We start from the raw sequence: 27,617 nt of genomic DNA on the forward strand, positions 1-27,617 counted from the left end.
CAATCAGACCAAACTAACAGAAACAAAAAAGGGAATCGATGGCAGCTAGTAGGCCTGTGACGACGAGCGCCGAGCGCCGCCCGAACAGGAAGAGGCACCATCTTCGGCGGGATTCGTGACAACTACGCACAAGGACTACTTTTAAAAAATTTAACTGAAAAGTTTACAAAAACACAAATACTTGAACAGTGCAGATGTCAATTTTCTACTCTGAATTAAGATTCCAAAAATACGGAAGGGAGTTATGATAGGACACCTTGAGATTGAAAAACCTTTTAATTGAACAACAGTAAATTAAGTGGATTTACATCTGATAACATAGTGACAGTAACATAATGACTTCGTGGGTCCCTGATCTGTACTATACTGTACATACAGTGCCTTCAGAATGTATTCAGAACCCTTGACTTTTTCAACATTTTGTTAGGTTACAGCCTTATTCTAAAACGAATTCAATATTTTTTTCCTCATCAATCTACACACATTACCACATAATGACAAAGCAATAACAGGTTTTTAGATATGTTTTGCTCATATATATATATTTTTTTTAAACGGAAATATTACATTTATATAAATAAATTCAGACCCTTTACTCAGTACTTTTTTGAAGCACCTTTGGCAGCGATTACAGCCTCAAGTCTTCTTAGGTATAACGCTACAAGTGTAACGGTTTTCCTGTTGTGAAGGAGAAGCGGACCAAAATGCAGCGTGGTGGTTATTCATGTTCTTTAATTTCTAAAGACACTATACATGAAATAACTAAACAAAACAAGAAAAGTGAAAACCTAAACAGTCCTATCTGGTGCAAACACAGAGACAGGAACAATCACCCACAAACACACAGTGAAACCCAGGGTACCTAAGTATGATTCTCAATCAGAGACAACTAATGACACCTGCCTCTGATTGAGAACCATACTAGCCCGAAACATAGAAATGCGCAAATCATAGAAAAACAAACTTAGACTGCCCACCCAACTCACGCCCTGACCATACTAAATAAATACAAAACAAAGGAAATAAAGGTCAGAACGTGACAGTACCCCCCCCCCCCCCCCCCCAAAGGTGCGGACTCCGGCCACAAAACCTTGACCTATAGGGGAGAGTCTGGGTGGGCGTCTGTCCGCGGTGGCGGCTCTGGCGCGGGACGCGGACCCCACTTCAACATTGCCTTAGTCCCCCACCTTGTCCGCTTCCGCGGCCTCCTAGCCACGGCGACCCTACTTAATGACCCCACTGGACAGAGGGGCTGCTCGGGACAGTCACCTCCCTGACCAAGGCCCTTCTCCCCGATTTCTTAGTTCGGCCGGGCGGTCAGCTCTAGGAAGAGTTTTGGTGGTTCCAAACTTCTTCCATTTAAAAACGATGGAGGCCACTGTGTTCTTGGGGACCTCTGCAGATATTTTTTGGTACCCTTCCCCAGATCTTTGCCTCGACACAATCCTGTCTCGGAGCTCTATGTACAATTCCTTCGACCTCATGGCTTGGTTTTTGCACTGACATGCCCTGTCAACTGTGGGACCTTATATAGACAGGTGTGTGCCTTTCCAAATCATGTCCAATCAATAGAATTTACCACAGGTGGACTCCAATCAAGTTGTCGAAACATCTCAAGGATGATCACTGGAATCAGGACAATTTCGAGTCTCATAGCAAAGGGTCTGAATACTTATGTAAATAAGGTATTTCTTTTTTTTGTATATAAATTTGCAAACATTTCTAAAAACAGCTTTCGCTTTGTCATTATGGGTTATTGTGTGTAGATTGCTGAGGATTTAGTTTTTTAATCCGTTTTAGAATAAGGCTGTAACGTAACAAAATGTGGAGTCAAGGGGTCTGAATACTTTCCGAAGGCACTGTAAATGCGTAATTATAGATATGTGATATGTCATTGTGATGTATCCCGACTAGTCATACAAATGTAGAAAAATGCAATATCCTCCATTGCATTTTGGTGTATTATTCTGTTGTTATTCTTCACTCATGAGGGAGGGAAATTTGAAAATATCTTAACGATTTGCAAGTTTTTTGTAACAAAATGACATGATACAATGAAATATTTCTTAAACTTACAGAAGGCAAATCATTTCTGAAAAATTAAATATAAATGTTGATATTAGTTGTGAGGGGTCTTAACTTCAACATTAATGTGTTTTGATGTATTTCTAATACCTTTTAAGACTTTTCTGGTAGATGTGGTCTAAGACCCTTCTAAGATCTGTTTGACCTGAAATCAAACATTTTGCTTATTCCGAATTTTAGGATGGAAAATGAACTTCACATGTTGGTGCTCATTTGGGTTTAATGCCGCATTCATGTGCTAGTTGGAACTAGGAACCTCTGAAATTTCCAACTTGCTAATTGGTTGTAGATATACACGTGCCACATTCAACCAGTTAGCGAGCTAGAAATTTTAGAGGTTCTTAGTTCCGATTATTACGTGAACGTGGCATGCTGGCGGGAACCGGGTTACCACGATTTACCAAGATTACCTGCCAAAACCCACTCCTCTTTCCAGAAATGAATAATTGTGAGAAACATTCTTTCTATCAACAGTGTGATGTGAAATGGAACTGTTAAATGATATGCAAAGTCTAAATCTGTCTTCATACAGCCTTTTCTGCTCTGCTATCTGCATGATCAATAATCAATGCTCTGCTATCTGCATGATCAATAATCAATGCTCTGCTATCTGCATGATCAATAATCAATGCTCTGCTATCTGCATGATCAATAATCAATGCTCTGCTATCTGCATGATCAATAATCAATGCTCTGCTATCTGCATGATCAATAATCAATGCTCTGCTATCTGCATGATCAATAATCAATGCTCTGCTATCTGCATGATCAAGAATCAATGCTCTGCGTGTGTGTCTGTTTGTGTGCGGTAGCCTACCATATTTACTTACACAAAATCGGCATGAATTCAAAACTAACACATTGTTCATGCTGAAACTGTACATGCCAGCTTGAAATGCAGTTGATACGGTAACAAAATTAGCTCCAACTTGTCCCTTACTTTATATCACACGAGACCTGAAGGAACTAATCTTCGTATTCTTTAAAATTATTGTCTGTTTCTCCTCGTCTGTTTGTGTATTGTCTCAGTTCAATTTTGTATTTGAGGTTGTCTAACCGCTAGCCAGTGTTCCAGGTGTGCTATAAGACCCCACTGACATTATAGAAGAGCAGTAGGGGGGAAGTCTACGTGGATCTATTGGATGACAGGAGTGACCAGTGGACTGAGAGGCTCTTTCTGTGCCCCCAACCCCCCATCCCCTCCTGTCCCCTTCTGACATCCCTGTCAGTGCCACGGTCTGGAGGGTCAGGACCAAGACGATTAAAGGCCATGAACCCTTTCTCCTTCTTTAGACCCCTGTAGAACCTCCCTACCCATAAACTTTCACTCAGCTTTCATGACTACCCCTAGGTGATCCAGACCAACCCTGGTCATCTACTGTTGACCAGTAACCATACACACACACACACACACACACATTCAGATACACAGTCAGACACACAGTCAGACAGACACACTATCATAACATGGCCACCGGTTTCCCTGGGCTTTTCATCAGGTCTTGTGTTAATGTGCCTTCTTCAGTAGGTCGCAAAAAAGCTGGATGTACCCGGACTGCTAAATTCAGGTTAGATCAGCAACAGGGTCCTATCATATCATCTATCAGACCATTATACTGAATCAAAAAAGGCCAGAAGATCACTAACACAACAGGACCAGGACTTAGAACACAAAGAGCAATGAGCCATGAAACCTAGGATCCAGCCATCCTCTCTCTGTACTGCCAATGACGAGAGGGCCGCAGAGCACAGAAATCACATTTAGGACATGGCAGAAGATTGACCTGAAATAAACACTTTCAGTTTATTTTTTTCTAAATAAATATTTTCACTGCAGGGAAAACTCAGTTTGGCAAACACACAAATGGTTCCATACAGGATTTTCCAAATGTATGAGTGCATTTTTGTTGAAATAGTCAAACCTGATACTGTAGGTTTAGAGGCCAGACCACCTTTTCAGGTTTCACAAACCCCCTCAGTCCCCTACCACCCCAACCCCCTATTTCAAGGCTATTGTAAAACAGCCAGCAAACCATTTCCTGCAGCTCCGAGGTCACTGGATAAATTATGTTTTCGTTTGTCAACCCCTGGTCCCCGGCGGACCCTGTTAGAGAAGGTTCTTCAGAGGGCGTCTACAGAGATTACAGTACTGATGAAGGGTGAGAAATTACAGGCACTTAGGAGTGAGCAGAGAACCGAGGGACCACCCCTACGAGGGTCCTCCTAGGCATTCATACTGTAATAAGTGTACACAAACACATGTTTCCTTTCATGTTCATGTATAACACTCATGAGCACGCACGCGCACACACACACACACACACACACACACACACACACACACACACACACACACACACACACACACTCATACAACTCACACTCCATACATATACATAAAACCTAAATAGACTTAGTACACATTGCACACATGCACACACGGCAGTTTAAACAGGGAATTCAGTGTTAGTGTATTATCACTGCAGCCATACATTGGTTGAGTCCTTCAGCTGGGGTTTGCAGATGGAGGTCGTTTGAAGACAGGGGGTCACAGGTCTCTTTCTCCCTGCCCTGGGACAGGACACTGCGGGCTAGGGATGGCTCTGGGCATCAGCCCCAGACTTCCGCCTGCCTGACCTTATGCTGGTTTGTAGCAGAACCCCAACAATGATCTATACCCTGAGAGGCAAAAGTAGAATCATGTTCATCATAGTCTACCCCTCTGTATTGTCCTGCCAGGGCTCAGTATGCGTGTGTGTTTGTGCGCATGTGCATGTGTATATGATTTGTATAACACTAATTTGGAAAATCGCAATGCCCACGTTATGGTGTTGAGATCCTAGAAAAAGATTAAGTTGGCCCCAGTGTGGAGCTGAAATGTGTGACTAAACCCGTACTCAGTCCACATCTTATTTTCCCATAGTAGCCTAGGTGCCTTGGATAGTAGCTTAGGTGCCTTGGATAGTAGCTTAGGTGCCTTGGATAGTAGCTTAGGTGCCTTGGATAGTAGCCTCGGTGCCTTGGATAGTAGCTTAGGTGCCTTGGATAGTAGCTTAGGTGCCTTGGATAGTAGCTTAGGTGCCTTGGATAGTAGCTTAGGTGCCTTGGATAGTAGCTTAGGTGCCTTGGATAGTAGCTTAGGTGCCTTGGATAGTAGCTTAGGTGCCTTGGATAGTAGCCTCGGTGCCTTGCATAGTAGCCTCGGTGCCTTGGATTGTAGCCTAGGTGCCTTGGATAGTAGCTTAGGTGCCTTGCATAGTAGCCTCGGTGCCTTGGATTGTAGCCTAGGTGCCTTGGATAGTAGCTTAGGTGCCTTGGATAGTAGCCTAGGTGCCTTGGATAGTAGCCTAGGTGCCTTGCATAGTAGCCTCGGTGCCTTGGATTGTAGCCTAGGTGCCTTGGATAGTAGCTTAGGTGCCTTGGATAGTAGCCTAGGTGCCTTGGATAGTAGCCTAGGTGCCTTGGCCTCATTCTGCTCCAAAAATGCTTATAACAGTCATCAGAGAGTCTTCAGTTTCACTGCTTTCTCTGCCAAAGGGATAATCATCTCTGAGAAGCGTTCCATGTTATTCTTTAGTTTCAAATCACATGAGAGTGTCATGAACAGAGGCTGTGTGTTAGTGTGTGTGTGTGTGTGTGTGTGTGTGTGTGTGTGTGTGTGTGTGCGTGCATGTGCGCGTGTGTGTGTGTGTGAGGTGCATGGCTGTCTGTCTCTGTGGGTCTGTATGCATACCTGCCACTCTAGTGGCTATTTCTCCTTCACAAACTCGACAAAATTGTACATTAACGATTACCGGGATCCCTGGAGTGTCAAATCTTTACATTTCCAGAAAAAATAAAATCACAAGACAAAATCTGTCCCCCAATCTCGAATTTATGCAATTCCACAAAATACACAACATGCCTGCCGCAGATTTTAAAAAAAGAAAAAAGCACATTTTCCAAACAGGTTGTTGTTTCATGGAAGACTTTAGCCTAGCTGATTTACTGGCCCAGGCCTGGTTCTACATCACATCAATTAAATTCTCCCAAACCCGATAAAAATACAGATTTTTAGAAAACACTACAGTAGGCTATATTGATTTAAACTGGGTTTGAGAACAAAGCTCCCGAGGTGGGCTGTAGAGGAGTGAGGAAATGAGAAAACAGCCATTAGGCATAGAAAAAGCGCAGAAAGCAGAAAACTCACCTTGGTGATGATCAACTGAATGGAAATACTGGAATAAAGTAGGCTAATACAATTGAAGGCATTTATCAAATTCGTACTTATGCTGCAACTCCCAAAATCGTATCCAATCGTTATACTAATATAAAGCAATAGTCGTATGTGGTCACCTAGATTATTTCAGCATCGTTTAGACACAAGCATGGGCCGACTAGATACATCAGAAATGATCAGATCAATTAGTGTCAGATTTTTGTTTTCACTGAATCTCCCTTTGGATATTTGGTAACAATTAGCACGGGGAAATGTTAGCTAAATCGAGATGAGTGCTAATGATTTTCTTTATTCTAGTTTGCTCATATATTACCTGATCAGAATTTTTTTTCTAGCATGTTATACAATTGGATGTTGATCTTCAACTCCCGAACAAAAGCCCGTGACTTGTCTGAAAATCAATCAATGTGATTTTGTTGAACTGAATCTCTGTCTGTATATTTGGAAGATCTCTGGCTGGACAAGTGGAAGTGGTAGCTCATGTATTCGTTTGCTCATCTATCAATGATCAAAATAATTTAGCATGAAATAATGTAGCCTAAATCAAGTGAATTATCAATGTAGTGAGTGACTCATGTAGTAGCCTTATATAGAGCCTAGGCTATTTTCCTATTTTTCCAATCCCATTGAAACCCAAAATCCTGACTCATGTCTCGCATGAAAATTCCTAATTTTATTCTGTAATCCATAGGTTGCATTATCAAAGCACGTCTCGCCTATGCATGTCAAAATACCGCTATAACATTTCCCCTGCTGTCTCGTTTTGCTGCCCTTATGAGAGTTTCCGTAGACAATGTGTGATCAACTAACGATACGAGAGTAGGTAGATATGGGCTTAAAAAAAGAAGAGTTGGTCCCGTTAAAATACCTTGACATTAAACAAGTTCCTCTATTCATCTCCCAGTTATTCATGAGCTGATCTAATCATACGGATACCATTTTGCCAAATAGAAGATATGCTGTAGTTCGTTGGAGGTTATGTAGCAAGTTTAGCAACTTTAGTCAATTGACTTTTGTTTGACTGCAATTAGAAAGTTTGTATGATTCGAAAACGCTATAGCCTACTCGGGGTGCACGCTCCGAGTCCTGAGCACGCTCTGTCTCTAGGGCCTACTGCTGAAATGCGCTGAAATTATTGAGGAACAAGATAACGCTCGGAATTTATGAAAGGCCTGTTTCGCAATTCACAACGATGTCATTAGCGATCAGTTACTCTATGATTACTTAATAGCTGTGAAATCTTTACATAGTGGAGCAGCCGAGCCTGTAATGTTGCGCAGGGACAATCTAATTTTGGGAGAACCCTGGCATAGTGACCATATCTTGATTGTAAACGCTTTAAAATAGGCACTTCCGATTGATGAGGTACATTCCGAGACTCTTGGGAAAAATATAAATACAATTATAAATTATTCCCGGTATTTTTTTGGCAAAAAATGACTGTATATGCTCACATACTGCCATGTATCTTTTGTAATTATACTTCTAACATAATAATATATTGTTTCTCTGACAATATATTAATGTCTATCTGCTGCGTTTGTGCTCAACTAGCAGTCCTGTGATTGTTAAACTGGACCTTACCTCAGAGCGGTCTGCCATGCCTCACACTGGCCTAGGTAACTTCCCGACACCAGCATAGTGAATTTGAGGGGCAGGCAAGTCATGCTAACTCTGGCCAAGGATCAAAGCTGGGTCTCCTCCGCACAAGTCTCGCCAATCTACCATACCTGTAGTGTTATGGATGTCTCCACTCTTCATTCAGCTGCATATACAGTATACATAACTCACAGATCAAAGCATTACCATGTTAAAAAACAAATATACACAGCCCACCAGACTGAATTACACTTTGACTCTGATGTTCTAATAAAATGTGTATGCCAAACAAATAAACACTGTCTATTTAAAAGTTTAACAAACCAAACAACTCTATGCAGAAGGACTACTTTGAACAATTTACACAGAAAATGTCACAAAAACACATTTACTGGAATATCTGTCCAGATGCAAAGTTTGGTGATTTTTTGTTTAACGAGTCAATGACGGCAGACACCAGAAAAACCTTAACCCAGACAACGCTGGGCCAATTGTTCTCCGCCCTATGGGAATGCCAATCACAGCCAGTCGTGATGCAACCTGGAATTGAACCAGGGTCTGTAGTGACACCGCTAGCACTGAGATGTAGTGCCTTAGACTGCTGCACCACTCAGGAGCCCAGAGATAGAGTTAGGGTATAATCTCCATCTGTCTTTTAGGCAACCACGTTTTCCAAAAACTTAGTTAAATATCGGCTCTGAATTGAGATTCAAATATGTCTGCAGAAAGAATGGTGTGTCAGCTATGACATGGCACCTTGAGTTTGAAACATTTATTTTGGTTACTGAACTACAGTATGGTAGGTGAATTGGATTTACATCTGGTAAAGTTATTACGCAACGGAATTACATCGTGGGTCCCTGATCTGAACTATACAAAAGTGCATAATTATGGAAATGAATATCATTCTCTTCCTGGGTATTATTGGGTGTTATTCTACACACTGGCTATAATTGTAATAAGCTCTGCCCCCAAACAAGACCATATTTGTATGGTCCAGACCAAATTTCAACTACTTTTCAACGTCCATGGATGTCCGGTGTTGGTCTGTGCTCAGTGGGAGAGGATGCTCGTTACAGGTAGCAGGTAGCCTTAGCGTGTTGGACTAGTAAGCGAAAGGTTGCAACATCAAGTCCCTGAGCTGACAATGTACAGATCTGTTGTTCTGCCCCTGAACAGGCAGTTAACCCACTGCTCCTAGGCTGTTGATTGAAAATAAGAATTTGTTCTTAAGTGACTTGCCTAGTTAAATAAAGGTATAAAACAGTAAATGGAAGAGGGTAGGTGTCAGTATGATTGGGGAAAGGTGACGATAACTAGAGAGAGAGAAAGCCACATCTCCTGTCTGTGAGCTCCAGAAAATAGTATTTTCTGTGTGGCTTACTCTGTGGTATGTGTGTATATCAAGAAGTGTGAGTTTGTATTTTTTTAAAGTGTATACCTCCTAAGTGACTAGTATAGAGAGAACGAAGGAGGGCCTTGGCTTCATTAAAACTCCATCTACCTCCATTCAGACCTTATTCATGAGTATATTGACCCCCAGAGCATATCACTAGCATTCCCTACTTACTAGCTTTATCAGTCGGAGTTTACAGGCCTGTCCATGACATTCCCTACTTACTGGCTTTATCAGTAGGAGTTTACAGACCTGTCCATGACATTCCCTACTTACTGGCTTTATCAGTAGGAGTTTACAGGCCTGTCCATGACATTCCCTACGTACTGGCTTTATCAGTAGGAGTTTACAGGCCTGTCCATGACATTCCCTACTTACTGGCTTTACCAGTAGGAGTTTACAGGCCTGTCCATGACATTCCCTACTTACTGGCTTTACCAGTAGGAGTTTACAGGCCTGTCCATGACATTCCCTACTTACTGGCTTTACCAGTAGGAGTTTACAGACATGTCCATGACATTCCCTACTTACTGGCTTTACCAGTAGGAGTTTACAGGCCTGTCCATGACATTCCCTACTTACTGGCTTTATTAGTAGGAGTTTACAGGCCTGTCCATGACATTCCCTACGTACTGGCTTTATCAGTAGGAGTTTACAGGCCTGTCCATGACATTCCCTACTTACTGGCTTTACCAGTAGGAGTTTACAGGCCTGTCCATGACATTCCCTACTTACTGGCTTTACCAGTAGGAGTTTACAGGCCTGTCCATGACATTCCCTACTTACTGGCTTTACCAGTAGGAGTTTACAGACATGTCCATGACATTCCCTACTTACTGGCTTTACCAGTAGGAGTTTACAGTCCATGACATTCCCTACTTACTGGCTTTATTAGCAGGAGTTTACAGGCCTGTCCATGACATTCCCTACTTACTGGCTTTATTAGCAGGAGTTTACAGGCCTGTCCATGACATTCCCTACTTACTGGCTTTATCAGCAGGAGTTTACAGGCCTGTCCATGACATTCCCTACTTACTGGCTTTATCAGTAGGAGTTTACAGGCCTGTCCATGACATTCCCTACTTACTGGCTTTATTAGCAGGAGTTTACAGGCCTGTCCATGACATTCCCACAGCTCTCTGGGAGCTCCACATTATTCCAGGGCAACAGCAGGTTAATGTAAGCCAGATGGAGCCTTCTCTACGCTTCCTCTGAATGGGGTTGTTTGATTGACAGGGAGTTGTGGTGGAGAATAAGAGCGTTACTGCTCAGAATCGAGTTGTGATGGAAACATGGAGAGTCACAAGGAACAGCTGTTTGTCTTAGCCACAACAGTCAGGACTTCTCCACTCAACTGTGACCACTCTTAATTACAACGTGTGGATGTGTGTGTGGTCGTGTCTATGTCGGTGTGTGTCAGTGCATGCTGAACTCCTCTTCTCTTATATGTGGTAAGTGTACTGTATGTGTGGTTAAAACTGTTACCCTACATCCTAAAACACATGTAAACACAAAACGATCGCAGACACTGATGTGACATTAGTTCTACATTGTTCCGGTGTAGAGAGTACTTTTGGCAACTTTTGACACTTGGCATATGACAACATTTACCAACATTCAAATACAGTGCATTGCGAAAGTATTTGGCCCCCTTGAACTTTGCGACCTTTTGCCACATTTCAGGCTTCAAAAATAAAGATATAAAACTGTATTTTTTTGTGAAGAATCAACAACAAGTGGGACACAATCATGAAGTGGAACGACATTTATTGGATATTTCAAACTTTTTGAACATATCAAAACTGGAAAATTGGGCGTGAAAAATTATTCAGCCACCTTAAGTTAATACTTTGTAGCGCCACCTTTTGCTGCGATTACAGCTGTAAGTCGCTTGGGGTATGTCTCTATCAGTTTTGCACATCGAGAGACTGACATTTTTTCCCATTCCTCCTTGCAAAACAGCTCGAGCTCAGTGAGGTTGGATGGAGAGCATTTGTGAACAGCAGTTTTCAGTTCTTTCCACAGATTCTCGGTTGGATTCAGGTCTGGACTTTGACTTGGCCATTCTAACACCTGGATATGTTTATTTTTGAACCATTCCATTGTAGATTTTGCTTTATGTTTTGGATCATTGTCTTGTTGGAAGACAAATCTCCGTCCCAGTCTCAGGTCTTTTGCAGACTGCATCAGGTTTTCTTCCAGAATGGTCCTGAATTTGGCTCCATCCATCTTCCCATCAATTTTAACCATCTTCCCAGTCCCTGCTGAAGAAAAGCAGGCCCAAACCATGATGCTGCCACCACCATGTTTGACAGTGGGGATGGTGTGTTCAGGGTGATGAGCTGTGTTGCTTTTACGCCAAACATAACGTCTTGCATTGTTGCCAAAAAGTTCAATTTTGGTTTCATCTGACCAGAGCACCTTCTTCCACATGTTTGGTGTGTCTCCCAGGTGGCTTGTGGCAAACTTTAAACACCACTTTTTATGGATATCTTTAAGAAATGGCTTTCTTCTTGCCACTCTTCCATAAAGGCCAGATTTGTGCAATATACGACTGATTGTTGTCCTATGGACAGAGTCTCCCACCTCAGCTGTAGATCTCTGCAGTTCATCCAGAGTGATCATGGGCCTCTTGGCTGCATCTCTGATCAGTCTTCTCCTTGTATGAGCTGAAAGTTTAGAGGGACAGCCAGGTCTTGGTAGATTTGCAGTGGTCTGATACTCCTTCCATTTCAATATTATCGCTTGCACAGTGCTCCTTGGGATGTTTAAAGCTTGGGAAATCTTTTTGTATCCAAATCCGGCTTTAAACTTCTTCACAACAGTATCTCGGACCTGCCTGGTGTGTTCCTTGTTCTTCATGATGCTCTCTGCGCTTTTAACGGACTTCTGAGACTATCACAGTGCAGGTGCATTTATACAGAGACTTGATTACACACAGGTGGATTGTATTTATCATCATTAGTCATTTAGGTCAACATTGGATCATTCAGAGATCCTCACTGAACTTCTGGAGAGAGTTTGCTGCACTGAAAGTAAAGGGGCTGAATAATTTTGCACGCCCAATTTTTCAGTTTTTGATTTGTTAAAAAAGTTTGAAATATCCAATAAATGTCGTTCCACTTCATGATTGTGTCCCACTTGTTGTTGATTCTTCACAAAAAAATACAGTTTTATATCTTTATGTTTGAAGCCTGAAATGTGGCAAAAGGTCGCAAAGTTCAAGGGGGCCGAATACTTTCGCAATGCACTGTACGTTCATCCAAATAATTCCCTCTGGCAGTCCCATTCACTCTGGTACTGTATGTCCATGGGAAATTGTTCTTATGTCAGTAATCATTTATATCAAGGATCATGTTATGCGTACGTGGACATAATGTAGGCTTAATGTAAAATCTATAAACACTCCTATTCTCCTTTCTGCTGATACACTGGTGCAGTGCTGCCTGACACCCTCCATATATCTACAGTATGTGATGTTAACTAGCCCACAGAAGAACATGACACCCAGGGTGACACAGGGATTACTTGTTCTATATTTAGTGTTTATGTACATGAATATTGGCAGGACAACTCTGTACATGTGACACACACAGCAATACAGTGGTAACACACAGACCTCCAGCACAGAACACATTTACAGACAGGCTCTAGAGCGCACACTGGCTGAGTTACACAACGGAATGTCTCCACAATGACAATTTCCTCATAGAATTTGAATGATTTCTTCATAACAGTAATAGTCATCATGATCAATAAAAACAAACAATCAAATCAAAAGAGGCGAAGTATAAAATAATTTAAATCTCTCCTAAATATAAATGATGCACTGAGAGAACTATACACGGCTGTTATCTATTTTATCTCTGCAGGTCAACTTAAATTCAAACTGAAGTAACAAACCATTTTGACAGAGGAACGCAAGAGTCATGCAGCGACAGAGAGATGCACACGATGAAACAGTCTCTTCTCTGAAGCTGTGAAGTCTCCCTGTTGGCAACGAGATTCTGGGACCCCAAGCACAAGGCGATCCATAGGTGAGCACCTCTCACTTATGGATCGCCCAAAAACATGCCAACAATGAAATGTAAACATAAATATACAGGTTGATATCTCCCTCTGCAAACAGTTAAGTCTCTGCCACAGGCTCATCAGCTGTGTGAGTGGTCAGTCTGTATACACTCCTTAGTAGAATATCACTTAGAGTTAAATAAAACTTTTTTAATATATATATATATATAATAGATTTATTCTGTGCAGTCTTTTAGCAGTACTTCCTCGTTTTCACCAGTTTGCTCTGGTATTTGACTGAGTGACCACTGTGGCCCACAGCATAAACGTCCAGCAGATAGGTCTTGCCCGGCTCCAGCCCTGTGATGGTTTCCGTGGTAACGGCCTTCTGCAGGTTTGGGCTGTGGAAGTACTTGCAGAGGACCTTCTCTGACTTCCTGCGCGTCTCGGGCCCGGCACACTGGTTCTGCTCACGGCGCCGCTGCTCCTCGCCGTAGCTCTCGGACACCTCTTTTTTGTAGACGCAGAACTTGTTGCGGTCCTGCGTTCCCAACCAGGCCACAGTAGCAGAGGAGCAGGTACGCAGCTTGTCGAAGGCCTTGATGCGTGTGTCCTCGGGTAGCGATGGGAAGGGCTGCTTGCTGCTGGGCTTTGTGGTGGCCAGCACCTTCAGGGTGGACGCTCCTTTCCTGCTGCCTCGCAGACGGATCAGGTACTTGGCCTTGGGCTTCCCTCGCAGCTGGAACTGCCGTACACCCTCCACATTCTGGGAGAGCAGCAGCTTGCCATCACGCCTAACCTGCACCTGAACAGAGTCCAGACAGGCATGTACAAACAGAGTGACCCTCTGGTGGGAGGAGACAGGGGCGAAGCGCAGGAACTTACTGCCCTTCCTCTTGATGAAGACGTCGGACACTTTGCCATCCTTCAGTTCCACCGTCTTCTGCCGAGCCTCCTCTTTGGTGCGGGCGAAGGTGCCCACATAGGCGGTGCTGGTGTTGGTGGCAGAGTTCACAGCGAACACGTCAAAGTAATACTGAGTGTCCGGCTTCAGGTCCGACACAGTGAAGATGTTCTTGTTACCAATGCAGACTTTCTGAATGTCAGAGGCCTTGGGTTTGGCTGTGTAGGAGCGGGAGATCTTGTTGCTGGTGAGACCTCGGTTTAAGTTATTGTCTGAGTGGACAAAGCCAAAGTGAGCAAAGTCGAAGGGGCTGAAGTCCCGGCCTGGCTTTGGAGCGGCCATGAAGGCATCGTCAGCGCTGATCTTAGCCTCGGCAGCACACAGGCTCTTGAAATTGTGCTCCTTGTTGATGACCACACAATACTGGACGGGCTGGCCCATCAGAACGCCTGTAGGGGTGGGCTTCCAGGCCAGGGTGACAGTGGTCCGGCCCAGGGCGGTGATGTCCACCCGGGGATCGTAGGGCAGCTCGGGGTAGGGCTGGTCAGACGCTGGGGTGGTGGTAGCGTACACCTTGAAGTTGCTGTCCTTCTCTGTGGAGAGCATCTCCAGCTGATAGAGGCCGGAGGGAGAGCTGGTGGCCACGTAGGACTCCACATCGTTCCCCTTGTAGGAGAAGAGCTCTGTGCCCTCATCCACTGTCACCTGCTGCTGCTTCTGCTGGTCCAGGGGCTCTGGCTCACCTGGAAAACACACGAACTTAACATGAGTTCCTTTCATATCACAGCATCCCCATCACCTCCTGAGATATTTTTTGCTAACCTCCCCTAATGTTTATTTAATTTTTTTTCGGGCTCTGAAGTAAAATAATTTCCACAGGTGGCTAAAAATGACCCGTTTAATGTGTTGATCCTGATGAGGTCATGGTAAAGCTCTCTCCGAGCCGTACGGACGATTAGCCCCTCATGAGCCAGCGACCATGTTTTCACTCTAAACATCCCCAAAAATCCCAGGCTGGTATTCACTTGGCCCTTCCTGGGAACTTGTGAAGCTATGCTACAAAGAGGCACCTTGTAGCCTATCTATGAGAGAGTCAGTCACAGGCCTTATTTCAGCTGAGCAAGGAAACATAATATTATGCTTGTCAACCAGAGAGTGTGCTCAACGGTGTTCTAAATTAATGCTGAAAGATCCGATCCGAGGCCGAGACATTCAGCAAAGAGAGGAGCAAACATGAACAGACAGAGAGGTTGTGCATTTGTGTATTTACACTGGAAACTAATGCAATCCTGACGGCTAGTGCTCCACTCAGCCTATGTGAATGGCTGCTCGGTCTATGTTAAGCTGCCATGTGTAGCACATATTGGAGATGAACTGTGTTGCAGTATTTAGTCTCTATTCTACGGTATAATCTATTAGGACAGTGAGTGAACATCAAAAAAGCAGGTGGTATCAGGCAAGGAGCCCATTTATTCATTGGCACAGACACATGCATACCCATATAGTCCTACACGTGCACACCCATAAAGTCCTACACGTGCATACACATGTACTTTCACACCCTCACATTATGCACACTCTAAAACCACCGCTGCAGTCCATGTCTGTGCTCTAATGGGACTGGGCTTGAGGGAGTTGATTGATTTCTTGTGTTTCTAAGACAATGTCCAGATGGAGAGAGAGTGACTGAGTGTGTGAGAATGAGAGGGTTGAGAAAGAGCGAGCGAGAGAGAGAGAGAGTCTTCCCTTTGGAGGACAAAGGGAGTATACGTTAGGAATGGACAAGGGGGGTTATTGTACCTAGCTATATAAAAATGTTTATGGGGGAGGAACGAGGAAGGCTTAATCACATTCTAAACTCTTTACTCATACACTGTGTTTGTCTGCCAGCCAACCAACCAGCCAGCCAAGGGCAGTCTGTTCTACTCAGAGCTCTGTGCCCTTTTCACAGACTACAGAGGTGTGGTCAATTCAGACTTCAGTGTGGTCAGTTCAGACATTGTGTCACTAGTTAGTTAATAACCATATCACAACCACACCAAAAAAAGCCCACCAGTAACGCGGCCCAACCACAACAAAATGTGCAAAGTCTTTTTCATTTTATTCAAAACTATATCAATCAAATGTTTATGTTGCTGTTAGTTTATGTTCATCCTGATAAATTAGTGAGATGATTGTTTATGTACTTGTTGTACATCAAACATATATTACACAAGTTTTACAATGTAATTAGTGTCATAGCCCAATTTACATTAGCTATCAGTTCTATAAATCATGTTTATGTAAATACCTGATCCCTCTCCACTGGCCTCCTCAGGCAGCTCCTGCAGAGTTAGCTTCCACTCCAGAGGAGCATCACATGGTGTCACCGTCACAGACAGTGGGGTGTTGTCCTCCTCCACCACAAAGTAGTACCTTCAGAAACAAGAAGTATTGCCCAGGTAAATGACAGGGATCAAACAGAATGCAGGGTTAACTGCAGGGTTAACTACTGAAATCACTCTACACACTAAGTCTATGGTCACTCTATGGTATGCTAATGACATGGGCCTCTATCAGCAGACATTACCTATATCACATGAACATCTCTTTCTCATCTATAATGCATTTCCTCATCCTAGTATACATTACAATGCATTCCATATTCCCCATGCATCCATTTGCCATAAGTCATCATACAGAGCCTACAGTGCTATTTAGTGGGGGAAGGCTGCGACGCTGTTTTTTAGCGATACACAACCTGGCCTCATGCATTTGGTAAGATAAGACATACAGTACATGTACATGTTTGGAGCAGTAAACCTACACCTGTTGGTAGTGGTTGTTGATAGTGACGGCTGTCTTTACATTTACCTAAACTCATTACCTTTTGGGCGTGTCCCTAAACAAGTATCCACTGATCTCGGCTCCGTCTGGGATGATGGAGGAATCATGGAACAGGGTCTTGTCTCTGATCTGCATCTGGAACAGGCCCTCGTCTCGCGTGGGCAGCTTCTGGCCCACTACAACCCCCAGCAGTAGAACCAGGGCCAGAGGCCAGCCCTGAGGTCCAAAATCCAGCCTCATCCTCCTGCAACACAAAAATTAGACATGCAGGACCGTCAGAACAAGTAGAATTCACGTTAGAAAAGCAAAAGTAGTGAATATTGGACACCTTTCAATCAATGCTTGGAAGAGGAACTTGAAAATGTACTTCCAGTTGTGCCTGTTAAGTCTATCAGAATGGAAGGGAAACCAGTAACTCGCTGCCAAAGAGAGGAAACTGAGAGACAGAGATGGACAGAGAGAGGCCCCATCTCTTGGAAAAAGAGAGAAAGTGGAAGGCAGATAAAAAGAGAGAAGACACTTTGGACCAGAAAGAGGGAGAAGATCAAGAGGAATACAGTGGCTAGTGTGAGAAAGGTTCCCCAAGGTCAGAGAAACTAGATTGAAGGGGATTGAAGAGGAGAAGAGATTGGCACCAGCCGCTAAACTGTACTGTTCAGTAGATATCCCCATGGCTATGGGACGTGGCTCAGTACACAGGTCTTTGCAGCTCACTGAAGATCAGGAACACTCAGATATCCTCTGTCTATTGATTTGGCCACATTGATTGCAGCTGATGGGAAAAGCAAATCCCTGGTGATTTAATCAGGATAATGATAGCAGATTAGCCAGATACTTTACTGCCATTTACAGCAAGTGAGAGTGTGTCCTTTTAATGACCCCTCTCTCTCCCTCCTTGCTCTCCTTTTCTCGCTCCCTCTTTCTTTTCCACCCTAGCTCTCCATCTATTGTTCTGCTGCAAATATAGCTCATCTTTGTCTCTTGTACACACATACAATCTCTATCCCTTCTCTTTCTGTCCTTGTCACACAGACATCCTATCATTCCTCCCTCCCTCTGGAAAGACAGATAAGTCAAACCAGAGAACCCAAAGCTGGACATGCTTCCATGCTACAAACATGGCTTCGTTACTACATTGTCTTCCTTTTAAAACACAAGCCAGAGAAAAGCCCTTGACAGCTGTGTCAATTTGTCCCTTTAGGCCTCTCGTGTCTGAGCTGAGCCTTCCCTCATTCAGCCAGACTTCAGAGAGGTGGAGGAAAGCCTTCTAAGTGGTACTTTGAGATTTGACTCACAGAGAGAAGATGCTTATCTCCGCTTGTCTTATTCCACTTCAGAAGCGTGTCGGTCGGAACAAAGACATGTCTATTAATACTCGAGACAGTCCTGAGGTGGTATGTACAGAGCTCTACAGTGTTGTCTCTCACTCTTCAGCCCCAAAACAAAGCACAGAGGCTCCCAGAGGCCCCAGTCTCTGCTGCACCAAGCCCACATAATGACACTACTGGACTGATGTCATCAGATATGGGACATGTGCGCTCTCAATTATTAATTAGTGTGGAATCGTCCAGCAGATTAGCTTGCAAACATTTGTGGCATAATCCAACATGCACTTGATGTTTCCAATGTAAGCAACTTGCCCACCGCGTGTGGTAATACTGATTCAAACTAATGGCTCGGGTTTGAATTGGTCAACGTGCTGCAGTATCCCAAGTCTGAGAAGCGTTACCACTAAATGCTACGTTCCTCTATCCAGGCTCCGATCTCATGTATGAGCCCCTGCTGAAAGATGACACCTGCACATTAAAACAGTTGGATTTGACTGTGCTAATGTCTAGACCTTGAGGTTGTGTGGTGCAGCACAGGCAGTATGTATGGGTCATGCAGGCTGGAATCTGGAATGTTTGTGCATGCATGAGTCTGCAGGCCTGCCTCTACCATTCACAGGCTCCCTTTACCAAAATAAAACTTCAAAAAAGCTGCATCTGGAACAAATAAAGCCTAATGTTTAATTAGAGTGAGGGAGAATGTATGATAGTAATTTGGGGGGAGGATAATTTGAAGGCAGAGCCGGCCACAATCGTGTCAACTTTGTTTTGCTGCTGTTTTTTGTATATTTATATATTCATTTATTTTTCAGTGTCACTCCGACTGGAACTTTGTTCAAAACTTGAAGCTCTTTTGGTTGTTAAAGAAAAAGTCTAAGTAATGCTTAATAAATGGTAAGTTGTGACAGCTTGAGGGGGGGGGGGGTAAGGATAATACTGAACAGGTTAGGTGCACAAAGCATAATTAAGATATTAATTGATGGAAATAAAGGTATGTCACAGTTCAACTGTTTAACCCATAGTAATAACTACGTAATAACCATCTAAATTATATGACTTTACAATGACGGTTAGTTCTCCTATGACAACAACAAATGAACCTGTGTTTACCCTGTGCCTATCTCATGCCTTTACCAGAACTATGTGTATGACAACTTAGCCAGATAACAATGTTAAAGGGAGACCTCTGGATGAACTCGTGGATACTATTTTTATGTCTCAATCAATCCATACATTAAACAAATGACATGTATTACATGATAGAGAAGTCATTGTGTGTGGTCAGTTTGGTTGTAGGACGTAGATGTTTGTTTATGAATGTTTTTATGGGTTTGTTCGTAAATATAATCTGGAGTGCGCTCTGGGCATTCGTAAATTCATAGCATTGTCAGATTGTCCGTTAGTAAAGTCAGAGCGTTTCGCACTACACTGGACACTCTGACCGAGGAGTAGGGTTGATCTGAGCGTTCGGATCTCACAACAGCAGTCAAGCACCCAAGCTGGCTAACGTTGGCTAGCTTGCTAGCTTCTTATTGACACAAATCAGAGAACACCTGACTCTGACCATTTTACTCGCCCTAGCAGAGCTGGTTAGGCTGTTTTCATGTTATCCAGAGTGTTGATGAATGTAACTGGGCTGCTGGCAACAATTTAATTGTACTTTTTTTGCCGAATATTACTGACACCGGCCATATTCAACGGGTGTTGAGCGTTCATAAATTCAGCAGTTATTCTGCGCTCTGGCACACTCAGACGAGAGTGCTCTGAAATCTGAGTAGATAGCCAGTGTGAATTTCCGAACTATATACTATATGTATGTACAGTTTGAGATCAGTTGGTGAGTCCAGGGAGTCAGCTGGTATTCCAGATGTCAGTCAGTCAGTCATTGTGAAGCTAGCCCAGCACAGCCTGATAACTAGCACACCTAATCAGTGTTTCTGAGTGACAGAGAACATGTATGCACAACGGAGCAGCTTACGCCTGTCATTCACATGGCCCTGCAATAGTCCTGCCCTCCAACTGTCCAACATGAAAGACCCATGTGGAGTGTGTGTGTGTGTGTGTGTGTGTGTGTGTGTATGTGTGTGTGTGTGTGTGTGTGTGTGTGAGGGCTTCTGCATGCGTGTGTGTGTGTATGTGTATGTGTATGTGTATGTGTGTGTGTGTGTGTGTGTGTGTGTGTGTGTGTGTGTGTGTGTGTGTGTGTGTGTGAGGTCCTCTGTGTGTGTGTGTGTGTGTGTGTGTGTGTGTGTGTGTGTGTGTGTGTGTGTGTGTGTGTGTGTGTGTGTGTGTGTGTGTGTGTGTGTGTAAGCATATGTATGTGTGTGTGTAAGCATCTCTCCATCCCTCCAATGTCTTCTCTGGGTTGCCCTCTCCATCCAGCCGCAGTCCCAACCTCATCCTCCCTCCAGCCTCCCACACCCAGCTCCATGACTCCCTGTCAGGACGGGTAAACCTCATGCCTGCTCCCACATGGAGCTCATTAGCAGGACGGGAAGGAAACAAATACACTTTAATTTCAACACAAATAAAGAGACATTTCAGATTCTCCCCAAGAAGACGCCTGGCAGGGCTCACAGGACCTGGAGCCTTTGTTTGATTTCTTAAAGCTGCTCTGAAGGCAGATTTACGGTCGGTAGTTCTTCAGTAGCAGACTCCATCACTGCTGTGATTGGGGATACAATCATTGGGGATACAGACAGGCAGGCTGGGCTGAGGGCTAAGAGCCTGAGATGGAACCAACCACACATAACCTGGGCCCATTCTGATGGAGAGCCAAACCCAGAGCACGTCTGGTGCTCTTGGAGAGCCAAACAGCTCATTAATGAATTGGTAGAGACTGTGGTTTAGGATTCTGTCCAGGGGCAGAACTTTTGTCTGTGCACAATGTGAGTTTCTCTGTTTGTGTATGTCTTCTAAACCGTCAAATTCCTCAGAGTGTGTATAAGTCTACATCATCACTCATATTCTGTCTCTAAACCACCCACATCATCATCATCATCAGCCCACAAAGACTCAAAGACTTTGCTGCTGCTGGCACAATAGCGTGTTCAGGAAGGGGAGCCTATTTTCCATCCCTGCCTGCCTCTCTCTTGTTCTGTTTTATGGTCCATCTCTGAGCGAGGCAGCGGTTAGCACGGCATCCTGGAATGTTGCTTGGTGGAGCGGGTCAGGTCATAGGGCACTTTCTATTACTGCACAACAAATGAGCCATTCAAATGAGGGGCGCACCTTTGACTGATGTGCACTTCGTTGCTGTCATTATGACTAAAGGGAAGCGCACACAAGATTAGCCCACAAAAAGCCCCATGGGAAAGAAGTGGTCCACTCTCTGCCCATCAGCATATCAACGATAAGGGCATAGACCAGCATCGTGGGAAATGAGGCAGTCATGTATCCATTATGTTCCACTGGGCAGAGAGCACAGACCCCTTCTTCAGGAGAGAGATCCGTCAGTCTGAGGGCACTGCCTCTGCTTGTGTCCATTTGAAGAGGCATAATGAGGGATTTGCAGAGTGAATGTTTTGGACACTGGGAGAGGGTGTGGGTGGATAAAATGAATAGTTTAATTGAAGGGACTAAAAACCTGTCGCTATGTCCTTAATCTTCCAGCAACGACTCTGGACGTGACATCCCACTCCAGCGGTCCGCACAAAGCAAACGCAACGAGAAGAAGACTGTATATACTGCAGCTCGTCACTTCTCCGGACGCATAAATTGCAGTAGCAACACTGGCGGAATTCTTTCAGCCCAGAGTTTTCATATGCAAATCACGGTTTAGTTACGGTATGCAACACAGACCTTCCCATTTTCAGACTTTTTGTTCATGATTCATTCTCCTGCGAAAGTACGGGAGGCAGTGTGGCTTCTCTCTGCTACTAAATACAGTTATTCAAATTCCCATTCTGAGTCTGTCTCTCATTATACTCCTGAGCCCAATGGGGAATGCAGCTGGGGGAAAAACAAGTCTCACCAAGGGATGGATGAGGTGAATAACAGAAGCACAGAACTTGGAATTCCTTCCCTTCTGATTTCCTTGCGTAAAATTCATAACGTAAAATGCATTCATTTATACAAATTATTTATAAACGAATAACACGTTTAATCAATGAAAAATATCATATTACGACTCAAATAAATTTATTTCTAAAAAAAGGGTTAACAAGAGAGGATTTATATGATCATGATCAATTGTTTTAAAAAATGCAGTAGTTAGTTTTAAATTTAAGAAGATTTTTAAGGGTCTCCAAATGTTAATATATTTGTGTAAGAGAGTAATCAGAGCAGGATAGCGGTTATAGTGCAGGTGCGGGGGCTCGCACAGGGTTGAGTAAAACTATTCCAAAAACTGATGTCCCATTTTTTTTTTTAAACAGATGTCTCAACATGTGTGGCATGTTGCATCCGCAGCACCACTATAAAAAAGGGCAAGTGAAGAGAATGTATGCCACGCACTATAGAATGGGGTGATAACGCATCTTGGTGAATTGCGTCTGGCGGCTTTGGAGGGTGCTCCGTCACCCCTGGGAGCATGGGAACCCAGTTAAGAGCACAAAGCAGCGCGCCTCAGATCCAGAGCCCCGAGCTCGAGGACACTGCCTTCCGCGTGTCCTTTTCAACTCCCTCAAAAGTGTATCCTTTTTGCGCGACATTAACCTTGCCAAGTGAAATAATGGCCACAGCCAAAATAAGGAAACCAAATTAAAAGATCATGCGAGCCCGGGCTTGATTGAAATGTGTTTGAAAACCTTAACTTCCCGGAGTTGTAAACCACAAAACCCTTTCCCCTCTATCTGGCAGTATTTTCAAAGGCAAGCGTTATTTAATCGGAGAGTCCCTCTCTGTTTTTCTTTTTTATGGAACCGTCTCATTATCTTCAAAAAGCGCTCCACAAACCATATAGAGTAGACCAGGCTACTACAAAATGTTGCCCGAAAGCAGCGTTTTCAATCGATGTGATTTGGCATTCGTAAATGTAGGCTATTTCATGGGATATTTATATAAAACAGAGATATAATGAGCCACTGATACATTTAAATTATTTTGTGAATGAGCGTCTTACCTTTCAGTTTTAGGGATGATGAAAATAGTTGGAAAGTTGTATGAATATGTTGCTTTTTCCTAACCAGCGAAACAATTATGAGAACACAATAAAAAAATGTAAAAATTAAGAAAAAAAACAGTTGTCCTTTTCACTGTCCAATAGATTCCTCGAGTCAGTTCTTGTATGGTGGCAATCGGATTACAGGTCTGGTTAGTTGGTGGCAGTTCTGGAGGGTAGAGTCTTGTTTCAGAATCTGAGTGGGTAGGTATCCTGAGTTCTGGCTGCGCGTCCGTCCCCTGTCGCGCGGCTGCTATTAAGATTCCGACTGGCAAACTGGTGCGAACTTCTGTCTCTGCGCTCTCCCTAGGTGCACTCCGATAACCAGCCCACTCCTCCTGGACATCACAACCCCAACAAATAAAAAACCAACCAGAGACCAGCCAGAACCAGCAACGGACCTATCACAGACATGAACTCAAACTGACATCACTTTATGAATGAAAAACCTATATTTCTACATTACTTTGGATTTACTTTGAATGGCTATAGCCATACCAAGTAGACATACTTTGTATAAATTGGATGACAATTACACACGTTTTACATACATTGTATTAAACCTTTTTTCTTTGCATTCAAAATAAAACTTTTAAAACATTTTTCCATCGAATAAGGTAATATCCCTCCCTACAAGGCGAACACTAAGGTTGAACTTACCAGAAATACTTGAGAGACGTGTCTGTAAACCTAGAGCAAAGCAAAACAAGGCATAGATCTGGTGTCTTCACCTCTGTTATTTTAAGAGCGGGGATCCCCTGTGAGCTGTTTACGTACGTCGTAATGCGCGCAGAAAACGAGCACATTTGGGTAGGACCCTTTTCAAAGTCACGCAACCCTCGGGTTACATTTTCTGTGTTGTCAGTGAGCAAGTTTTATCATGAGCCTAGATAGATGTGTAAGCACAACCATTTTATTCCTTCATCTGTCGTGTGTAATTTATGTGTAATGTACCCATAAAGAGCGTTTTCTCTGGGTTGCTTTCGTTTGTCCCGAGTGTTTACACCAAAACAATTCGACTGGGCCGAATGTGTTTTTGTTGCTTACAATACGTTATTCCGTGTAGCCTAAAGGTGTGAAAACGCCGGCGGTACAGAGATGCTTTTGTCTGTTCCCGGGCCATAACCCAGGGAAGTAAATATTTATCCAAGATAAGAGCCTTTGACTGAGTTCTGTCGGTGATGTGAATTGTAAATAATTTACGACTTTATGGGGGTTGCCGAGCTCAGAGTAGCCGGAGTAAAATGATGCCTTTATCCCACCCGTCCAGAAAATAGATAGGAGCGTTACCGTTTAAAACTGTTGTTTCATTACCCCGAATCCCTTGACGCATTAGCAGGAACAAGTGTAGCAATAATGCATAGTATATATAAAGGGTTAGCATATTCTACCTCGTTAAGGGGAGAGGGAAAGGAAAGCAACGTTGGATAGGAGAGAACTTGGCAATTATTTAACATTATGTTAGAGAACAGTTGGCCTAAATATGTAGATCATTTTCCATCATACATTTCCAATTTGACCTCTAGCCTAATCATATCACTTAATGCAGACTAATTCAATATGCGTAGCCTATTCTATATATAATATATTTTTCAGCCAAAAACAAATATATATGCGTAATTTCGCACATTATAGTATCAGTATAGACAGTAAGTAGGCCTAACAAACATACCGCAATTAAAGTAAAAACCGTTGAGTGAGACGCCTTGGTGCAACAGCATCATCTAGCGTCAGTGGTCTCTCTGGAGGCGTAATTCCGCGCACACTAGCCTAGACTGGTTAGCGCGCTGGCTAGGGAATTACCGAGTGGACTTTCTATCTCAGGAAATTGGTGGCACCTTAATTGTGGAGGACGCGCGCGTGGTAATGGCTGGAGCGGAATGATATCAAATACATCAAACACACGAAGTTTATGGACATGGCTCTTGTTATGTCCACTGTAAACTAACGGTTCTCCAGGCACATGGCTGCCGCCATGGCGAAGTGGTCTCGTCAGCGCACAGGGTTTTATGCGTTTGAGTCATTCGGACAGACTATGCTGCCACAGTGGTAGGTGGGCAAGTGCTGGCCACTCCTGGCTCCTCGCATGGTCCGGACTGTCTGGATCCTGTAGGGAAGGTTGTGTCAAGTTTGATAAATGATTTGGGAGCAACTTGAAGTAGAGCTCCAGACCCCTGACTTCCTGACCTTGCATCTCACATCCTGCTATCACTCTGCATAATGCAAAGCCATTCTTTCTCTCTCGCTCGCTGCTCTCTCGCTCGCTCTCTTTCTCGCTTGCTCTCTCTTTCAATTCAATTTCAATTTAAGGGGCTTTATTGGCATAGGAAACATATGTTTACATTGCCAAAGCAAGTGAAATAGATCATAAACAAAAGTGAAATAAACAATACAAATTAACAGTAAACATTACACTTCTAAGTTCCAAAAGAATAAAGACATTTCAAATGTCATATTATGTCTATATACAGTGTTGTAATGATGTCCAAATACTTAAAGTACAAAAGGGAAAATAAATAAACATACATATAGGTTGTATTTACAATGGTGTTTGTTCTTCACTGGTTGATCATTTCTATTAGCAAAAGGTCACACATCGTGCTGCTGTGATGGGACACTGTGGTATTTCACCCAATAGATATAGGAGTTCATCAAAATTGGATTTGTTTTCAAATTCTTTGTGGATCTGTGTAATCTGAGGGAAATATGTGTCTCTAATATGGGCATACATTTGGCAGGAGGTTAGGAAGTGTAGCTCCGTTTTCATCTCATTTTGTGGGCGGTGTGCACATAGCTTATCTTCTCTTGAGAGCCAGGTCTGCCTTCAAAGGCCTTTCTCAATAGCAAGGCTATGCTCACTGAGCCTGTACATAGTCAAAGATTTCATTAATTTTGGGTCAGTCACAGTGGTCAGGTATTCAGGGCCAAATAGATTTCTAGTTTGCTCTGTATTCTTTGTTATTTTTCCAATGTGTCAAGTAATTTTCTTCTTGTTTTCTCATGATTTGGTTGGATCTAATTGTGTTGCTGTCGGCAGCAAACACAAACCGATCCCACAGAGCCCCAGGACCAGCTTCTCTCTATCCTTCTCTCTTTCTCTCTTTCTCTCTTTCTCTCTCCCTCTCCTTCTCTCTCTCTCATACACATACACTCACACAGACCAGATTCAAATTGGTGCCAAATTCAATCTGGTCTGGGCTACACCCCTGAGCTAGGAAAAGGAATCCACTCTGGGGAGGGACAATCTCAAACACACATTATCTCTTTCTCTCACTCTCAGAGAGAGAGAGAAAGAGAGACAGAAAACAGTTTGGCTATTGACATGACAAAGATTTGGAAAAGTATCCACAGTAAGGACATTATACCACAGATGGGAAAAGGACTGAGGGGGATAAAGAGGTGAAAAATGTTCATGGCATAATTCTCTCCACTGTACTTCAGCCCCATTGCAGGGCTGATTAGTATCTCATTTTCACACACATTCACTGACAAAAGCATTCCATGCACATACCGGTAAACTATTAGACACCTTTTAGCATTACACTACCTATAGCCAATTGTGATTAAAAACATTATGTTAAAGTGGTGTACTTTTTCTAGACATACATTCCATTCAAATGCTTACTGTAATGTTGAGTCAGCTTCAGCCCATACATTATTATAGCCCACTCCTAACATTCATCAGCATGCATCTCTATGCACCTAATCCTGGATTGGTCAGCCTGTCACGAGTGGAGATGTGTTCTCTCATTGTTATCACTGACCTGGAGTCTGTTAGCATTGGGGGATGCTGTACGGCAATGACTGATTGTTACCTCTTTTAAATGTTCCCCTTACACACTTCTCAACTACTCCCCTAAGCTATTAATGCAGGGAGGATGGAATGCCATAGCTTATCAGGCTGGAATGTATTTAGTGTGTGTGGAGGTGGTGGCTAGTGGTGTGGGGTGAGGCGGGGGGGGGGGGGGGGGGGGGGTGTATTCACACTAGATACAATAAGATAATTGTTAGGGAGAAACATGGACACCAGACAAAAAACATAAACATACGAAATCAGAAACACACACTCCGAGATACACACACATACACTCTCTAGGTTATCTATGGGTCTCCTCCTCAGAGCTATGGAATGCTAACTAGGAGGCTGT

General features: G+C 43.4%; 1 protein-coding gene across 2 annotated transcripts; it reads right to left on the reverse strand.

The window, feature by feature from the left end:
• Positions 1 to 12,823: 12,823 nt before the first annotated feature.
• LOC110521645 (protein NDNF) lies at positions 12,824 to 25,679 on the reverse strand. Of its 2 annotated transcripts, XM_021599333.3 has the most exons (5): positions 24,130 to 25,679; positions 23,431 to 23,807; positions 17,081 to 17,284; positions 16,505 to 16,629; positions 12,824 to 14,957 (listed from the first exon to the last, which is right to left on the reverse strand). In XM_021599333.3, the coding sequence occupies exons 3-5, from the start codon at positions 17,278 to 17,280 to the stop codon at positions 13,564 to 13,566; spliced, it is 1,719 nt and encodes a 572-aa protein (XP_021455008.2). In that variant the 5' UTR covers positions 17,281 to 17,284; positions 23,431 to 23,807; positions 24,130 to 25,679; the 3' UTR covers positions 12,824 to 13,563. The 2 variants fall into 2 exon arrangements, with proteins under 2 accessions (XP_021455008.2, XP_021455011.3); XM_021599336.3 differs by lacking the exon at positions 23,431 to 23,807 and having other exon boundaries at positions 24,130 to 24,267.
• Between the last annotated feature and the right edge of the window lie 1,938 nt (positions 25,680 to 27,617).

This window comes from Oncorhynchus mykiss, chromosome 4 (genome assembly GCF_057628025.1).
Source record: "Oncorhynchus mykiss isolate SJ-2025 chromosome 4, ASM5762802v1, whole genome shotgun sequence".
Classification (NCBI taxonomy): domain Eukaryota; kingdom Metazoa; phylum Chordata; class Actinopteri; order Salmoniformes; family Salmonidae; genus Oncorhynchus; species Oncorhynchus mykiss.

Excerpts from the sequence above, each read along its gene's own strand:
- LOC110521645 (XM_021599333.3), bottom strand. The coding sequence starts at position 17,280 with ATGAGGCTGGATTTTGGACCTCAGGGCTGGCCTCTGGCCCTGGTTCTA. Across the intron at positions 16,630-17,080 it reads TTTAGGGACACGCCCAAAAG|GTACTACTTTGTGGTGGAGG; the intron begins GTAATGAGTTTA and ends TTGTTTCTGAAG. Across the intron at positions 14,958-16,504 it reads GGCCAGTGGAGAGGGATCAG|GTGAGCCAGAGCCCCTGGAC; the intron begins GTATTTACATAA and ends TGTGTTTTCCAG.